The 14,687-nt window shown below is 43.7% G+C and overlaps 1 protein-coding gene and 1 pseudogene across 2 annotated transcripts in view; both read right to left on the reverse strand.

Moving 5' to 3' along the window:
* The window catches only part of PLA2G12B (phospholipase A2 group XIIB), a 31,043-nt gene extending 24,913 nt beyond the window's left edge, over nucleotides 1–6,130 (reverse strand). For both annotated transcript variants that reach the window (XM_047072940.1, XM_047072939.1), the window contains exon 1: nucleotides 5,920–6,130. In XM_047072940.1, coding sequence (XP_046928896.1) covers nucleotides 5,920–6,130 — 211 coding nt within the window. The remainder of the gene's footprint in view (nucleotides 1–5,919) is intronic.
* A 3,292-nt stretch (nucleotides 6,131–9,422) lies between these two features.
* On the reverse strand, nucleotides 9,423–10,465 carry LOC124505983 (macrophage-capping protein-like; annotated as a pseudogene).
* Nucleotides 10,466–14,687: the final 4,222 nt, after the last annotated feature.

Here is a 14,687-nt window from a genome sequence, read left to right on the forward strand (position 1 = left end):
TATGAGTATTAAAACCCATTCCTCAGCCCCTAGAGTCTACATGTGATCTTAAAAACCCCAAGGGTTTTAGCATCAGCTCCTGCTCATTACTTTAGCATTAGTGTTCCTCTTCAACGGAACTTATAAGTTTCCATTTATTCCATTCTAGCTTGAGGGCGTATCTTTTCTAATGTTTTATTTTCACCTAACATTTTTTATTTATAATGGAGAAGTACTGTGCTTGTTGGTGGAGTCTGCCAGCCCACCAGTAATCCCTGCATTACGTTTCAAAGTTCTTGAGAAATGTACCCTACCAATGATACCCTACTAACCTACTCTGTGTGTGTGTGTGTGTGTGTGTGTGTGTGTGTGTGTGTGTGCCAGAATTACTGGGAGTTGGGGAATGTGTAAAATGTATTAAGTAATGTTAGTAATCAAAATACACATATGAAAATAATCATTCTATGCCATAGATTAAATGTGAATTGTCTCTTGTAGGTAATATTATGGTGATTTTGTTTTATCTTTGGATTGTTCCTTTACAAATGTTCTACACATACTAGCTTTATAGAAATCAGGAGGAACATTTTTAATGAAGAAACTAATGCATAATTTTTATGATGAAACTTACGCCTTTAATAATTTTGTTGATAAAGAGCTTTTGCAGTAGACTCTGCGGAGTTTCCTGGGTTTCCCTCTACCTTTTTTGTACTTGATAACTCATAGAAGATAAAATTCTGATATCCCAGTTTGAAAGCTAATGGAATGCCAACTACAGACACTAGCCACCTGTCCTGCTGGTTATTTTTAATTTTTGTATTTATTTAATAGTTTATGATAGCTGCAGAATTCTGTTTAGGAATGAAGCTTGAAGGAAAAGTTCTAAGAAAAAAGGTCATGGTTTGAATCTGGGCAGAAATAATTTACTGTATCCTCAAATTATAGCTTGAGTAGTTTTGAGTTGAGCTTAGCAATGAGTCTTTACAGTTTGATGTTTTGAGTCTGGGCATCAATAATGGACTACGCCCATAGACTAATTTTATTTTCTGATTTTGGCTATTTATAGAATTGGGAGGCTGACAACTTGATCCTCTAATTCAGGGGTTGGCAAACGATGACCCAAGACCAACCCATCGCCTATTTTTATATAACCTTCCAGCTGACAATTGTTTTTATATTTTTAAATAATTGGTGGGAGGGAGTCAAAAGAAGGATATTATTTTGTGACGTGAAAATTATATGAAGTTCAAATTTTAGTGCCTGTAAAAAAGTTTAATTGGAACACAGAAACACTCATTTATTACATATTAGACATGGCTGCTTTCACAGAAAAAAATTAGCAAAAGGTTGTTATAATCATGATGTGAGGGTGGCTTTCTAAGCAAGGCAAACAATTCAGAAGCCATAAAGGAAAAGACTGACAGACTTGATCTTATGAAAATTAAAACCTTCTGAACAAACTGAGACACCATAAAACACATCAGACACTTAAAAGACAAATGAGGGAGATTTAAGAGGAGGGTTAGACACAAAACCCGAGTTCTACCACAAGCATGCACACTGCCTCCTGGACCCAACCTTTCTTCCCTCTCAGTTTTGTCACTGAAAAGAACAATAAAAACTTCTGTGCTTTATTACCCAGATCAAGGGTTACATCTTCCCGGGAGGGTGTGTCCCTTCTCCCCACCCAGCTGGCTCCTGCAGGAGCTTTGCTCTGCTAGAGATCTACTAAGGAATCAGACTACTTTATTTGAAATGTATGTCCTTCCAGAAACACTCAAATACAGCATGAGTAACACACCAAGGGAACAAAGCAGAACTCTGACAATTTTACTGAAGCAATAAACTCTATTTCAGTTACTAAAACAGATTAAGTTACTGCAGGAGGGAGGATGACCAACTTGTCCTGGTTCGCCTGGGACTGTCCCTGTGTTAGTACTGAAAGTCCATGTCCCAAGAATCCCCACCCCAACCCCGCCTCTCCCCTCAGCCGCCAGCAGACCGGACAGTTGGTCACCCTAGCACAAGAACAATCTTTGCCTCTAAACCGGTAGCTGTTTCCTTTTTTCAAGCTATAGATCCCCTTAAGAATCTGATTAAGGCTGTGAATCCTTTCCCTGGAAAAAGATACGAACTCACAGGTTCATAAAATTTTGCTCTAAGATTTTAAACAGATTAAAAGATATTTAGAGATACTTTTTTTTCCTAGAACTAAACCCAAGAAGAAATTCATCATGAGGTCTTTTTTTTAATGTTTATTTATTTTTGACAGAGAATGAGATAGAGCACGATGGGGGAAGGGGCAGAGAGAGAGAGAGAGAGAGGGAGACACAGAATCCAAAGCAGGCTCCAGGCTCTGAGCTGTCAGCACAGAGCCTGACACAGGGCTGGAACTCACGAGCTGTGAGATCATGACCTAAGCCAAAGTCAGACGCTTAACTGACTGAGCCATCCAGGCACCTCTATCATGAGGTCTTTTTATCAAAGTATGAGTGTGGACCAGTATCTTTTTTTTTTTTTTTTAACTAGCACTAATTCTTAATTCTTGTAACAACCTTGCAAGGTAGGTGTTATTAACATTTATAAACATGAGTCAACAAGAGCACCTGGGTGGCTCACTCAGTTGAGGGTCAACTTTGGCTCAGGTCATGAAGCTCAGGTCATAATCTCACAGCTCGTGGATTCAAGCCCTGCATCAGGCTCTGTGCTGACAGGTCAGAACCTAGAGCCTGCTTCAGATTCTGTGTCTCCCTCTCTCTCTGCCGCTCTGCAGCTCATGCTCTCTCTCTCTTTCAAAAGTAAATACACTTAAAAAAATTTTTTTTAATTAAAAAAAAACAAAACATGAGTCAACAAAGGTTGAGAGAGTTAGATAACTTGCCCAAGGTCACCAGCAATGGAATTCACACACACCCACCCCCACTTCAAACCCATGATTTTTCCATTACTAGTATTTCTCAAAGCCTGGTTAGTTCAAGGGCCTCCTGTGCAGTTCCCGGGTCCTACCACAGACCTATTGAATCAGAATCTCTGGCAGCGGGGAGAGGAAATCTTGATCACATTAGTGCATACCCCTTATAGCAGCTGTGCTACATCTGCTATTAATACCTGCTGAATCTCATTGTATTTACAGTCTGATCCTTAACAAGTACAGATTTTATGTGTTAACATGAAAACAAGCTGCTGTAGATCTAAGAAGTGGGGAAACCAATGCTGACACAATGTTGTAGGCTACCAGGCCACAAACACACCTTCATCTGTCAGAACAACCTACAGGCTGAAGCTCTCCACGAAAGACCTATTAAAATAGTGCTCCATACACTTGGTAATCACCTGGGAAACATTAAGAATAGTGATAATCTGGGCATGTCTGGGTGGCTCAGTTAAGCGTCTGACTTCTGCTCAGGTCATGATCTCACAGTTCATGAGTTCCAGCCTAGCATCAGGCTCTGCGCTGCCAGTGCGGAGCCTGCTGGGGATTCTTTCTCTCCCTCTCTCTCTGACCCTCCCCTGCTTGTGCTCGCTCTCTCTCTCTCTCATAATAAATAAACATTTAAAAAACACTTATAATTTTTTTTTTTTAAATACTGACATCTGGGTCCAGCCCATGGAGATTCTGATTGGGCACAGGAGTTTTTAAAGACCCCCAGGTGCTGGTAAGTACAGGGCCAAGATAGAGAACTATGGTTTTAAGTAGTGGTTACGTACTTATCAAATAGAAAAAAAAAAATTTTTGGTAGACTAATTGTTGCTAAATTATTTCCTCTGACAAAAGATTGTAACCTTTAAAACTGATTTTTTTTTTTTTCCTGAAAGTGTGGTCCTGCACCAGGATCACCTGGGAACTTTTAAAAATGCAAATTCTGTGGCTCCACCCCTGACCTACCTACCTACACAATCAGAAATGTGGTGGGGGGTGGGGAAAGATAGCAGTCTTTTTAAGCCCACTAGAGACTTCAAAGCAGAGGAGTTGACAACCACTACTTTGGGGATAGAGGCGTGGTGCACAAGAAGTGTACCACAAAGCACACTGAAAAAGGACAGAGAGACCCAGTTAATTATTAGGTATTTTCTGTTCCAAAGATTGCTTGATTCATAATCAACCTGAGAAGATATTTTGTGCTGTTTGGCTATGGCCTCCAGGTTCTTGGCTCCACTAAGTTCCAAAGGTAATAAGGCTTAACCCCCTATTTTGTATGTTTTTCAGGCCCCTCCTTTCACAGGTTCTGTTTTCAGAGTGAGTGGAGTTATTTGCCTTCCAGCAATGTCTCTGTTGACTGTCCCATCCCCCACTAGTAGCTGCTGCCCTTGCCCAGGTAGAAGCTTGCAACCAAAATTTGCTGAAATCTTTTAATGTTGTTTTGCCAGAAAAGAAAGAAGAAGGTTTGACTCTTGTTTTCCTAAACAATCCCCATGGTTACCTATTTGCTAAACCACAGACCCAAGTCTCCTATCGCCTCTAGGAAGAAAAATAGCACCTGTGTTGAAGAAATACCTGAAGTGAGTTAACCCCCTCCCTGCACCATTGATGCAAACTAGGTGAGCACAGTCCAGTGACAGGTCACCTCTGCCTTTGTCCAACCCACGTTGGCCGAAGATGGGGCCAGGAGCCCAGGTAGGCCCAGCGCAGATGGCTTTTTGCCCTAAGGGATCATCACATAGAAGATGCGACTCTTTTGTTCGCCATAACTGTATATGGTTCAAACTTTTATGCTGCAAGATTTTTGGTTCTGCCTCAAGGATTACCCATTGAGTCACTCATGGTTTGTAAGGAAGTGATGTCCCCTGCTCACAGGCAAAAAGGGAGTGAGTGAGACTGATTGGGTGAGTCCAGCAATTATGCAGCTTTTTTGTCTCTCTCTCTTTCTCTCTTTCTCAAAAGTGTTTGGAGAAAATATTTCTTAAATGTTTTCCTGCTAGGCTAGACTGACTCACCATTTCCATCTCCAATCCCATGATGAAATATTTGATAACCTAAACCATAAAACTAATGCTATATGAAACCGTGCATGCTTTCGAAAACCACTCTCCTCCCCTTTTGAAGTTACTCCTGCCTCCCAGCAGCAAGGTCCAGGGCCCCGCTTCCTGCTGCCCTTAAATTGACTCCTAGCGTGGAGAAGGAAGAACTGACACCAGGGACAATTCCTGGCAGCTGGAAGTGCACCCTGGCTCCCACGTACCCTCTTTACAACTCAGGCAGGGTAGTGCCCTACCCGTTCACAACTGTACATCTGACGCCAGGCCTGAGGGACAGTCTGAGACCTGCTCAGGGCCTGGTCCTTCGTGGGTAGAGACAGCTGGCAGCAAGCCCTTCCTAACCCCTGAAGGCCTGCCATTGCTGATTGAGGCAGTCATACTCTGTAAGCTCTCTTAGGAGGGTCGGACACACTGATGCCCATCAGGGACTGACAGAGCTGGCAGGGAGGTGTGAACTACATTAGGAGGAAAGAAGAATCCATCTCCAAGCTTAGCACAGAGTGACTGAGGAAGCTGTTTGACCTCCCAGTAGAATTTTCTCTGAATGTTCAGCTCAAGTTTTCATCCCTAGGAACTCCTCACAAAGACCTCCTCATTTTCTCCCCGACCCCCACCCATACTTCTTGTTTCTAAGTAATGGCCTCACAACAAACTCACTAAAATGAAGCCGTTTCCCTGGAGTAAGTTTGTTAGCAAAAATCCAGGAAACTCAGTGAAATGTGCATTTCAGATAAACAACCGATAATTTGTCAGTGTAAGTGTGTCCCAAATATTTCAAATATATTAACAAATTATTGGTTGTTTATTTGAAATGCACGTTTCACTGGGAATCCCGTATTTTTATTTGCTGAATCTGGCAAACCGACTTAGGAGGTGAATGGCAGGGAAAGGTGTGTGACAGACTGAGACCCTGCTCCCACTGTTCACAGGCCCACCAGGAAGAGAAACTGCGCATGCACTCACCGTATCGGCATCTGTACTGACAGACTCCATTTTTCCCTCCCAGCAGCTCCAGAAAGGAATCGAAGTAGCTGTTGACAGATTCAAAACTGCCCCTGATATGCCGAAGGCCCCAGTCTGAATAGGACTCCTCTGCATCAGGGCTGGTGTCACTCCGAGCTGGGCCACCCCACAGGCTGAGCCACAAAATCAAGAAGCCAGTGGCCAGCTTCATCCTGAAGCCAGCTGGGTGCTGAGGTCTTTCCTCAAACCCCAGCCAGTGTCCCAGGAAATCCAGGTATGCAGCCTGCTGGCCAGATGTCAAGCAGGACTGGGAAGGGGGTTATCTGGAACACTCAATCTGTGTATTCCCCAGAGGTGGACTTTAAACATAGCAATGGAGGTTGGGATGAGATCAGGGCAATTAGAAAGGGTAAAGGTTAGGCAGTGGGAGGGCCTGTCTGAGGGATGGCCAGTCAGAGAGAACACTTCAAAGTGGATTCCACAGCCCTGGAGGAGGGAGATGTTGGCCAACTTGTAGGAGGCACGAGCGGTGGAGCAATTGGAATTCTGCCCCCAACCAACTTGTTAACCTATTGATCAGTTACAAATTTGGTCCTTTAGGGCTAGCCTCTTGACACAAGATCTTGTCCCAAGATCCCAGCACCACCCCTAAGACCATCTGTGCATGGTCTCTAGGGAGATTTAGGAGGATGTATTGAGAGCTCAGGAAACCCCCAATGTCAGTGGGTTAACAATGACACCCATACCAATGGTCAGGATATTATCCGTGTGTTCTAAGTGTGTGTGAAGTGGGCTTTCAGATTTGGGACCCTGGCTTCTGCCTTAGTCTCTTCTCGGCTCTCAGACTCTGTCCTCCAACCCGGCAGAGCTCCTAAGTGCAGCCACTCTGGTGCTGGAACATTTTCGCCTCTCTGCTTACAGCAGTGTTTTCATTTCCACTCAACAGTGTCTGATCTCTACAGATTGCCCAGAGATGGTGCTGAGGAAACTCCACTCTCCTTGTGTTATTTTTACTCAAGCTGCTTAGAAACTAACTAAAGGGTTTATCAGAAACAGAATTTGAAAGTTTAGGCTTTAAGACGGTTGACTAAGACCAGAGTTTTGGCATCACTTTCAGTTCATACTTTGCTTTTAGCCACCTGAAGAAATAAATTCCATGAGATCACTAGTCTCTATAAATGATATCTTTATGGACCAAATGAGTCATATAGGTTCTCTCTCAAAAGTCTGGCAAGCCCCACAGAAGATAATGAATTACATTTCTTCATTTTGGATAAGAAATCTTTTTGTCTAGAGACTCAGACTCCAGAAAGGGCAATGGTTAATTTTCTGAGGAACCTCCACACTGCTTTCCAGAGCGGCTGCACCAATTTGCATTCCCACCAACAGTGCAAGAGGGTTCCCGTTTCTCCACATCCTCTCCAGCATCTATAGTCTCCTGATTTGTTCATTTTGGCCACTCTGACTGGCGTGAGGTGATACCTGAGTGTGGTTTTGATTTGTATTTCCCTGATAAGGAGCGACGCTGAACATCTTTTCATGTGCCTGTTGGCCATCTGGATGTCTTCTTTAGAGAAGTGTCTATTCATGTTTTCTGCCCATTTCTTCACTGGGTTGTTTTTCGGGTGTGGAGTTTGGTGAGCTCTTTATAGATTTTAGATACTAGCCCTTTGTCCGATATGTCATTTGCAAATATCTTTTCCCATTCCGTTGGTTGCCTTTTAGTTTTGTTGGTTGTTTCCTTTGCTGTGCAGAAGCTTTTTATCTTCATAAGGTCCCAGTAATTCACTTTTGCTTTTAATTCCCTTGCCTTTGGGGATGTGTCGAGTAAGAGATTGCTACGGCTGAGGTCAGAGAGGTCTTTTCCTGCTTTCTCCTCTAGTGTTTTGATGGTTTCCTGTCTCACATTTAGGTCCTTTATCCATTTTGAGTTTATTTTTGTAAATGGTGTGAGAAAGTGGTCTAGTTTCAACCTTCTACCCTATGACCCAGCAATAGCACTGCTAGGAATCTACCCAAGGGATACAGGAGTACTGATGCATAGGGGCACTTGTACCCCAATGTTCATAGCAGCACTCTCAACAATAGCCAAATGATGGAAAGAGCCTAAATGTCCATCAACTGATGAATGGATAAAGAAATTGTGGTTTATATACACAATGGAATACTACGTGGCAATGAGAAAAAATGAAATATGGCCTTTTGTAGCAACGTGGATGGAACTGGAGAGTGTGATGCTAAGTGAAATAAGCCATACAGAGAAAGACAGATACCATATGGTTTCACTCTTATGTGGATCCTGACAAACTTAACAGAAGTCCATGGGGGAGGGGAAGGAGAAAAAAACATTAGAGAGGGAGAGCGCCAAAGCATAAGAGACTGTTAAAAACTGAGAACAAACTGAGGGTTGATGGGGGGTGGGAGGGAGGGGAGGGTGGGTGATGGGTATTGAGGAGGGCACCTTTTGGGATGAGCACTGGGTGTTGTATGGAAACCAATTTGTCAATAAATTTCATATAAAAATAAATAAATAAATAAATAAATAAATAAAAAAAGAAAGGGCAATGGTTAAAAAATATTTCATCATGGGGGCACCTGAGTGGCTCAGTCGGTTAAGCATCTGACTTGATCTCAGCTCAGGTCTTGATTTCAGGATTGTGAGTTCAAGTCCCGTAAGGGGCATGGAGCCTACTTAAAAAAAAAAAAAATCATATGAACAACAATGCCACCAGTATTTTAAAGCATCTATATATTCCAAACCAGTGTATGTGTGTTTCACATCAATTCTGTGAAGTAAGGTGGACATCGTTCCTGTCTGAGAGGTGAGAAAACTGAGACACAAAGGTGAAAGGACTCAGAAATGGACAGGCTGTCACTGGTGAAGTGGGGATCAGGGCCTGGTGAATGATTTGTGGGGCCCAGTCACAATGAAAATGGGAACATCCATGGGGCACCCCAGCACTGAGGCCGCTGGAGAAGGAGAAAGTGGGCAGAGGGAGGGGAGACGCCCACCCTCATTCCCGGCTAACTTTGTTGAGGCACGTTTTGTGGCCTAATATGTGATCTATTCTGGAGAACATCCCATGTGTACTTGAAAAGAATGTGTATTCTGCTGTTTTTAGGAGGGAATGTTCTGAATATATCTGTTAAATCCATCTGGTCCAGTGTGTCATTCAAAGCCACTGTTTGCTTTTTGATTTTCTGTTTGGATGATCTGTCCATTGATGTAAGTGGAGTTTTAAGGTCCTCTACTATTATTGTATTACTATTGATTAGTTCCCTTATGTTGTTATTAACTGCGTTATATATTTGGATGCTCCCATGTTGGACGCATAAATATTTACAATTGTTGTATATCTCCTTGTTGCATCGTCTCCTTTATTTTTGTCTCCAGGAAAGCACTAGTCTCATTTATTGAAACTTCATGGGGGCACCTCAGCACTAATCAGGCAGCTGGAGAAGGAGAAAGTAGGCAAGGGGCAGGGAGAGGCCCATCCTCGTTTTCAGTCCTTGAATAATTGCTTGAAGATGGGGCTGTCATGACTCTGGGGGAAAATCTCCACCTGAGTGTTTGGGGCATACCATATGCAGGAGATGAAGCCCTTAGCCACGTGGAGCCTACATGCCACTCATTCTTGTTAGGTTTTTACCCCTTCCAGATGTAGAGCTTGCCACAAAGCATCACTGTCCAGCACAAAGCAGTCATCAGATAGCAGCAACTTGAGGGCAAAGGGACTGGAGTCAGTCACCTTAGTCAGGTTGATGTTCAGTGGCAACGGAGACCTTATACAGAGCCACAGCCTTGGCATTTGTCTGGTCAGCCATGAGGTCTTCCTCGGGATTTCCCTCCTTCAGATGAGGCGTGGGGCCCAGGACCTGGATCATCTCTACAGGCTCTTCCCCATCAGTGACAATCTCCACTTGGGCCTTGCCCTGTCGCTCACTGTCCCAGATGGCCATGTCCAGGTACCGCACCTTGCAGTGCTCCAGGATGTCGAACTTGCCACCACACCAGGCAAAGATATTCTGGCCCAGGTCCAGGATGGGGCAGTCCCCAGTGTTGAAGCTGTCTCAGCTCAGTGCCCTTTCAGTGGCATGGATGTTCTTCTTCCTCTTGATCTGGTAGAGTTTCTTGGTGGCAGCTAGAGTGGCCCCTGAGGAGGTCTTGTGAAATGCTGACTCTACTCCACCTTCCTGGTACTTGAGGCCACATGAGAAGTAGCTCATGAAGAGGTCAGACTCACTGCCTTGCACCTCTCGGTGCTGCACCAGCCTCTCGCCAGGCAGGGTGTTGAGGTGCACGACCAGCACAGCACAGGCCCCCTGTTCATCCCAGGATGGCTGCTGTCCTATCCATAGGTGCAAGTGGGAGAGCTCCTCTGGGCCATTGTGCAGCACTAGGTAGGAGTCCCTCCAGAGGGAAGATGCCCTGGTTCTCATGTGCTACTGGCACTGGCTTCAGCTTCTCCACCCACCATACATGCAGGCAGGGATCCTGCACCCAGGCTGGGAATGGAGAACCAGTCTGGGGGAGGAATGTGTACATGCTGTTTCCAGTTCTGCCACCACCTTGCTCCGTAGCTCCGGCAGCCCCCTTTATTATTATGTACAGTGCTTCTTTGTTTCTTCCTGCAGACTTTGTTCTAAATTCTATTCCGTCCAACAGAATATTGCTATTCCAGCTTTCTTCTGACATCCGTTTGCATGATTAATGTTTCTCCATCCCCTCATTTCAATCTGCATGCGTCTTTAGGTCTGAAATGAGTCTCTTGTAGGCAGCCTATAGATGGGTCTTATTTTTTTTATTTTTTTAAGTGTTCTATTTATTTTTGAGAGAGAGCAAGTTGGGGAGAGGCAGAGAGAGGAGGACGGAGGATCCGAAGTGGGCTCTGCACCGACAGCAGTGAGCCTGAGGTGGGGCTCAAACTCACGAACCCTGAGATCTTGACCTGAGCCGAAGTCAGACGCTCAACCAACTGAACCACCCAGGCGCCTAGGGTCTTGTTTTTTTAATCCACTCTGTTACCCTTTCTTTTGATTGGAGCATTTAGTCCATTTACATTATTGATAGATGCATATTTATTGCTATTTTGTTACTTGTTTTGTGGTTGTTTTTGTAGTTGGCCTCTTATCCTTTCTTCTCTTTCTCTCTTTCATGGTTTGCTGGTTTTCTTTAGTGATAAACTTAGATTCCTTGCTCTTTATTTTTTGTGTATCTATTACTGTTTTGATCTATGGCTACCATTCAGTTGATATGTAACATCTTATGCAACATATATTAAGCTGAAGCAATATATATTAAGCTGATGGACCTTAATCTTGAACTCATTCTTTACTCCTCTCCCCTCCATATTTCGGATATTTGGTATCATATTTTACATCCTTTTGTCTTCTCTTGCCTGATTTTACAGATAAACTTAATTTTTTTTTCTTTTTTTTTGCTTTTGTGCTTCCTATTTTTCTTAATCTGACTTACGGCTTTTGTTTTTCACTCAGTCTCCCTTAACATTTCTTAGCGGGCTGCTTTAGTGGTAATGAATTCTTTCAACCCTTGTTTATCTGGAAACTTTATTTCTCCTTCTATTCTGAATGACAGCCTTGCTGAATTGAATATTCTTGGCTGCAGATCTCTTCCGTATAGCACTTGGAATATATCCTGCCACTCCCTTCTGGCCTGCAAAGTTGCTGCTGAAAAACCAGCTTATAGCCTTATGGGGTTTCCTTGGTATGTACCTGTCTTCTTTTCTCTTGCAACCTTTAAATTCTTTATCACTATTTTTTCCCATTTTAATTACTATGTGTCTTAGTTGGTCCTCCTTGGGTTGACTTTTGCTAGGGAATCTCTGTGCCTCTTGAATCTGGATCTGTTTTCCTCCCCAGATTTGGGGAGTTTTTAGCTATTATTTCTTCAAATGAATTTTCTGCCCCCTTTCTCTCTCCTCTCCTGGGATCCCTATAATAGGAATGTTATTGCTCTTGATGGTATCACTGAGTTCTCTAAATCTATTCTCATTAAGCAGTATTTATACGTCTCTCACCTGTTCAGCTTGATTGATTTTCATTACTCTATCCTCTAGGTCACTGATACATTCCTCTGCTTCCCATAGCTTACTATTGATTGCATCTGTTGTATTTTTAATTTCACTTATTGAGTTCTTCATCTCTGATATGTTATCTCTTTGTCAAGGGTCTCACTGATGTCTTCTACCCTTTTCTGAAGTCCACTGAGTGTCTTTATGAGCTGTCAGCACAAAGCCTGGAGCCTGCTTCAGATTCTGTCTCCCTCTTTCTCTGCCCCATCCCCACTTGTGCTCTGTCTCCTCTCTCTCTGTCTCTCTGTCTCTCAGTCTCTCAAAAATAAACATTAAAAAAATTAAATTCTTCATCAGGTATATGACTTATTTCTGTTATCTTAGATCTCCTGCTGTGATTTTGTCCTGTTCTTTCATTTGGGACATATTATTCCTCTCCCTTGTCTACCTTGCTGTGTCTGTTTCTCTGTGTTAGGAAAAGTCAGCTGCATCTTCTGCTCTTGAGAGTAGTGGCTTTATGAAGAAGAGGTCCTGTAGTGCCCTTCACTGCAGTGTCCCCTGTTTATCAGAAACTTGCCACTTCAGGGGAGTCTCCTACATGTGTTGCTTGAGTCCTACTATTTTGTCTGAGTCGCTTTTCCTTTCAGTCCAGACATCTGCACTGACTCTTCGCCTGTTGTCTGTGCTTGATCTCTGGTGTTAGAGAAACCCAGGCAGCCCGGGTCTCAGGGGACATGACCACAGGAAGGCACCAGAACAGGCTGGCAGTGTAAGCATAATTGGTGATGAGTCACTAGTTCTTGGCTGGATCCCCCAAAGTGCAATGGCTGAGGGCATGGCACACAGTGGCATTAACAAAATTTGCATTTAGCCCAGGGCAGAGGCCAGCAGGCTTGGAGAACTTGTGGGCAGGTGCCCTGCTACCAGGTTAGGTAGCAAGTGTCTGTGCAGCACTGCCTCCTGCAGGTGGCTCTGTGTTTACACTGGGGACTGGGGGGGGAGGAAGATGGCTCCTGCCAGATCCTTTGGTCCAGAAGTCCCCCAACACACTCCAAAATTCATATAAACAGATCTTTTCCCCATTTACCCCAGACCTTATGCAAAGTGTTGCCTCCCCGTGGGCTGTTGTCTCTTATGGGTGAGGACTCAGCTATCACTCATCCTCCTGGCTTGCCCAGTGCTGAACCAGCTGACTTTTAAAGCTCCAGGCCCCAAGTCCCACTGGTTACATACAAACTAATAGAATTCAGCCCCTCTGATTTTCAAGGACAGCTGTTATGGGGATTTGTCTTTCCCATATGGGCTCTCTGGTGCTTTTTCCATTCTGTGCCAGCAGCTCCCTCCCTCCTGGGGGCAGGTCCTGACCACCATTTCTGCCCTTCCTAACCTCTCAGATGCAGCTTCTCCACTTTTAGTTATGGAGTTTGTGCTGCCCATCTTCCGATTATTCTCAGCTTATTTACTCAGCTGTGAGTGATACCTAGCTGTAAACGTGGGATGGGGCGAGCTTAGGGTCCTTCTACTTGGTCATCTTGGCCTTAGGAGACTTGGTTACTGGAAGATTATTGTGATCCTTTAGTGTTGTCATGTTTCTTTGATTTTTCATGTTCTTTCAAGTCTCGCGTTGCTGTCTTCACATTTGAAGTAGGGGTCATCTCCAGTTTTTAATAACTGCCTTTAGGAAAGAAATAACTTCTGTCATCCTTGCTAAGGATTCTAAGACTTTCTCAGATCTTCTATGCTCAATGCTTTTTGCTTTCTCTTTTGGCTGAATTATTAAATCTGAATGTCTTCTCTCAATCCTGTAATGCACCAGATCACATTCTGACAGCCTTCCTTTTGCTTCACTGAGGGCAGGCTTAAACCTCAAGTTTGTGGCACCTCCAGATGGCCTCCAGATCCAAGCCAAATGTCTGTGCATACCCACTAGCTATCTGCCAAAGCTCACCCCAGTACCATCAGGAGTGCACACTGGGAGTCAGCCACAGGATTTGGGGATGCATGGGTGAGCCATGTCGGGTGCTAAGCATGCCCATGTGCCACCTAGGGGGAATCCACAAGCAAGCCATCCCAGTGACTTCTGCAAGCAGCCTCTGACACAGGAACTGTGTGTCACTAATGCCATCTAAGAGTGCTATCTGCCACTCTCCCAGCTTCTTCTAGCCCCTCAGTGATACAGCTCATGGCTCAGTAGTTCTGATGGATTGAGAGAGAAATAGACTTCATTGGCAGCATCCTGTATGACTGTGGAAGCTGCTTTGCCAGTTTTTAATTGCAGTTACTTTTATTGTTGAGTTTTAAGAATTTGCTCTATATCCTGGATATTAATCTTCTGTAGATACATGATTTGCAAATATTTTCTCCTATTCTGTGGATTGCCGTTCACTCTCTTGATAGTTTTAAATTTTGCAAAAAAGTTTTGAATTTGGATGAAGTCCAATTGATCTATTTCTTTTATTGCCTGTGCTTCTGATGTCATATCCAAGAAAACATCACCAAATCCAGTATCATGAAGATAATGCTCTGTTTTCCTCAAGATTTTTACAGTTTCACCTGTAAAGATCCACTTTACCCTAATTTTTATATGTGGTGTATGATAACAATTTCGTTCATTGGCATGTTGATACCCAGTTTTCCCAGCACCATTTGTTGAAAAAAGCATCGCTTGTACCATTGAATGGTTTTAGCACCCTTGTCAAAATCACTTGACCATGTCTGTGGGAATTCATTGTGGGC

This window comes from Lynx rufus, unplaced genomic scaffold, assembly GCF_022079265.1.
Source record: "Lynx rufus isolate CCGP_SWC_20201006 ecotype Redwood Valley unplaced genomic scaffold, mLynRuf1.p SCAF_11, whole genome shotgun sequence".
NCBI classification, from domain to species: domain Eukaryota; kingdom Metazoa; phylum Chordata; class Mammalia; order Carnivora; family Felidae; genus Lynx; species Lynx rufus.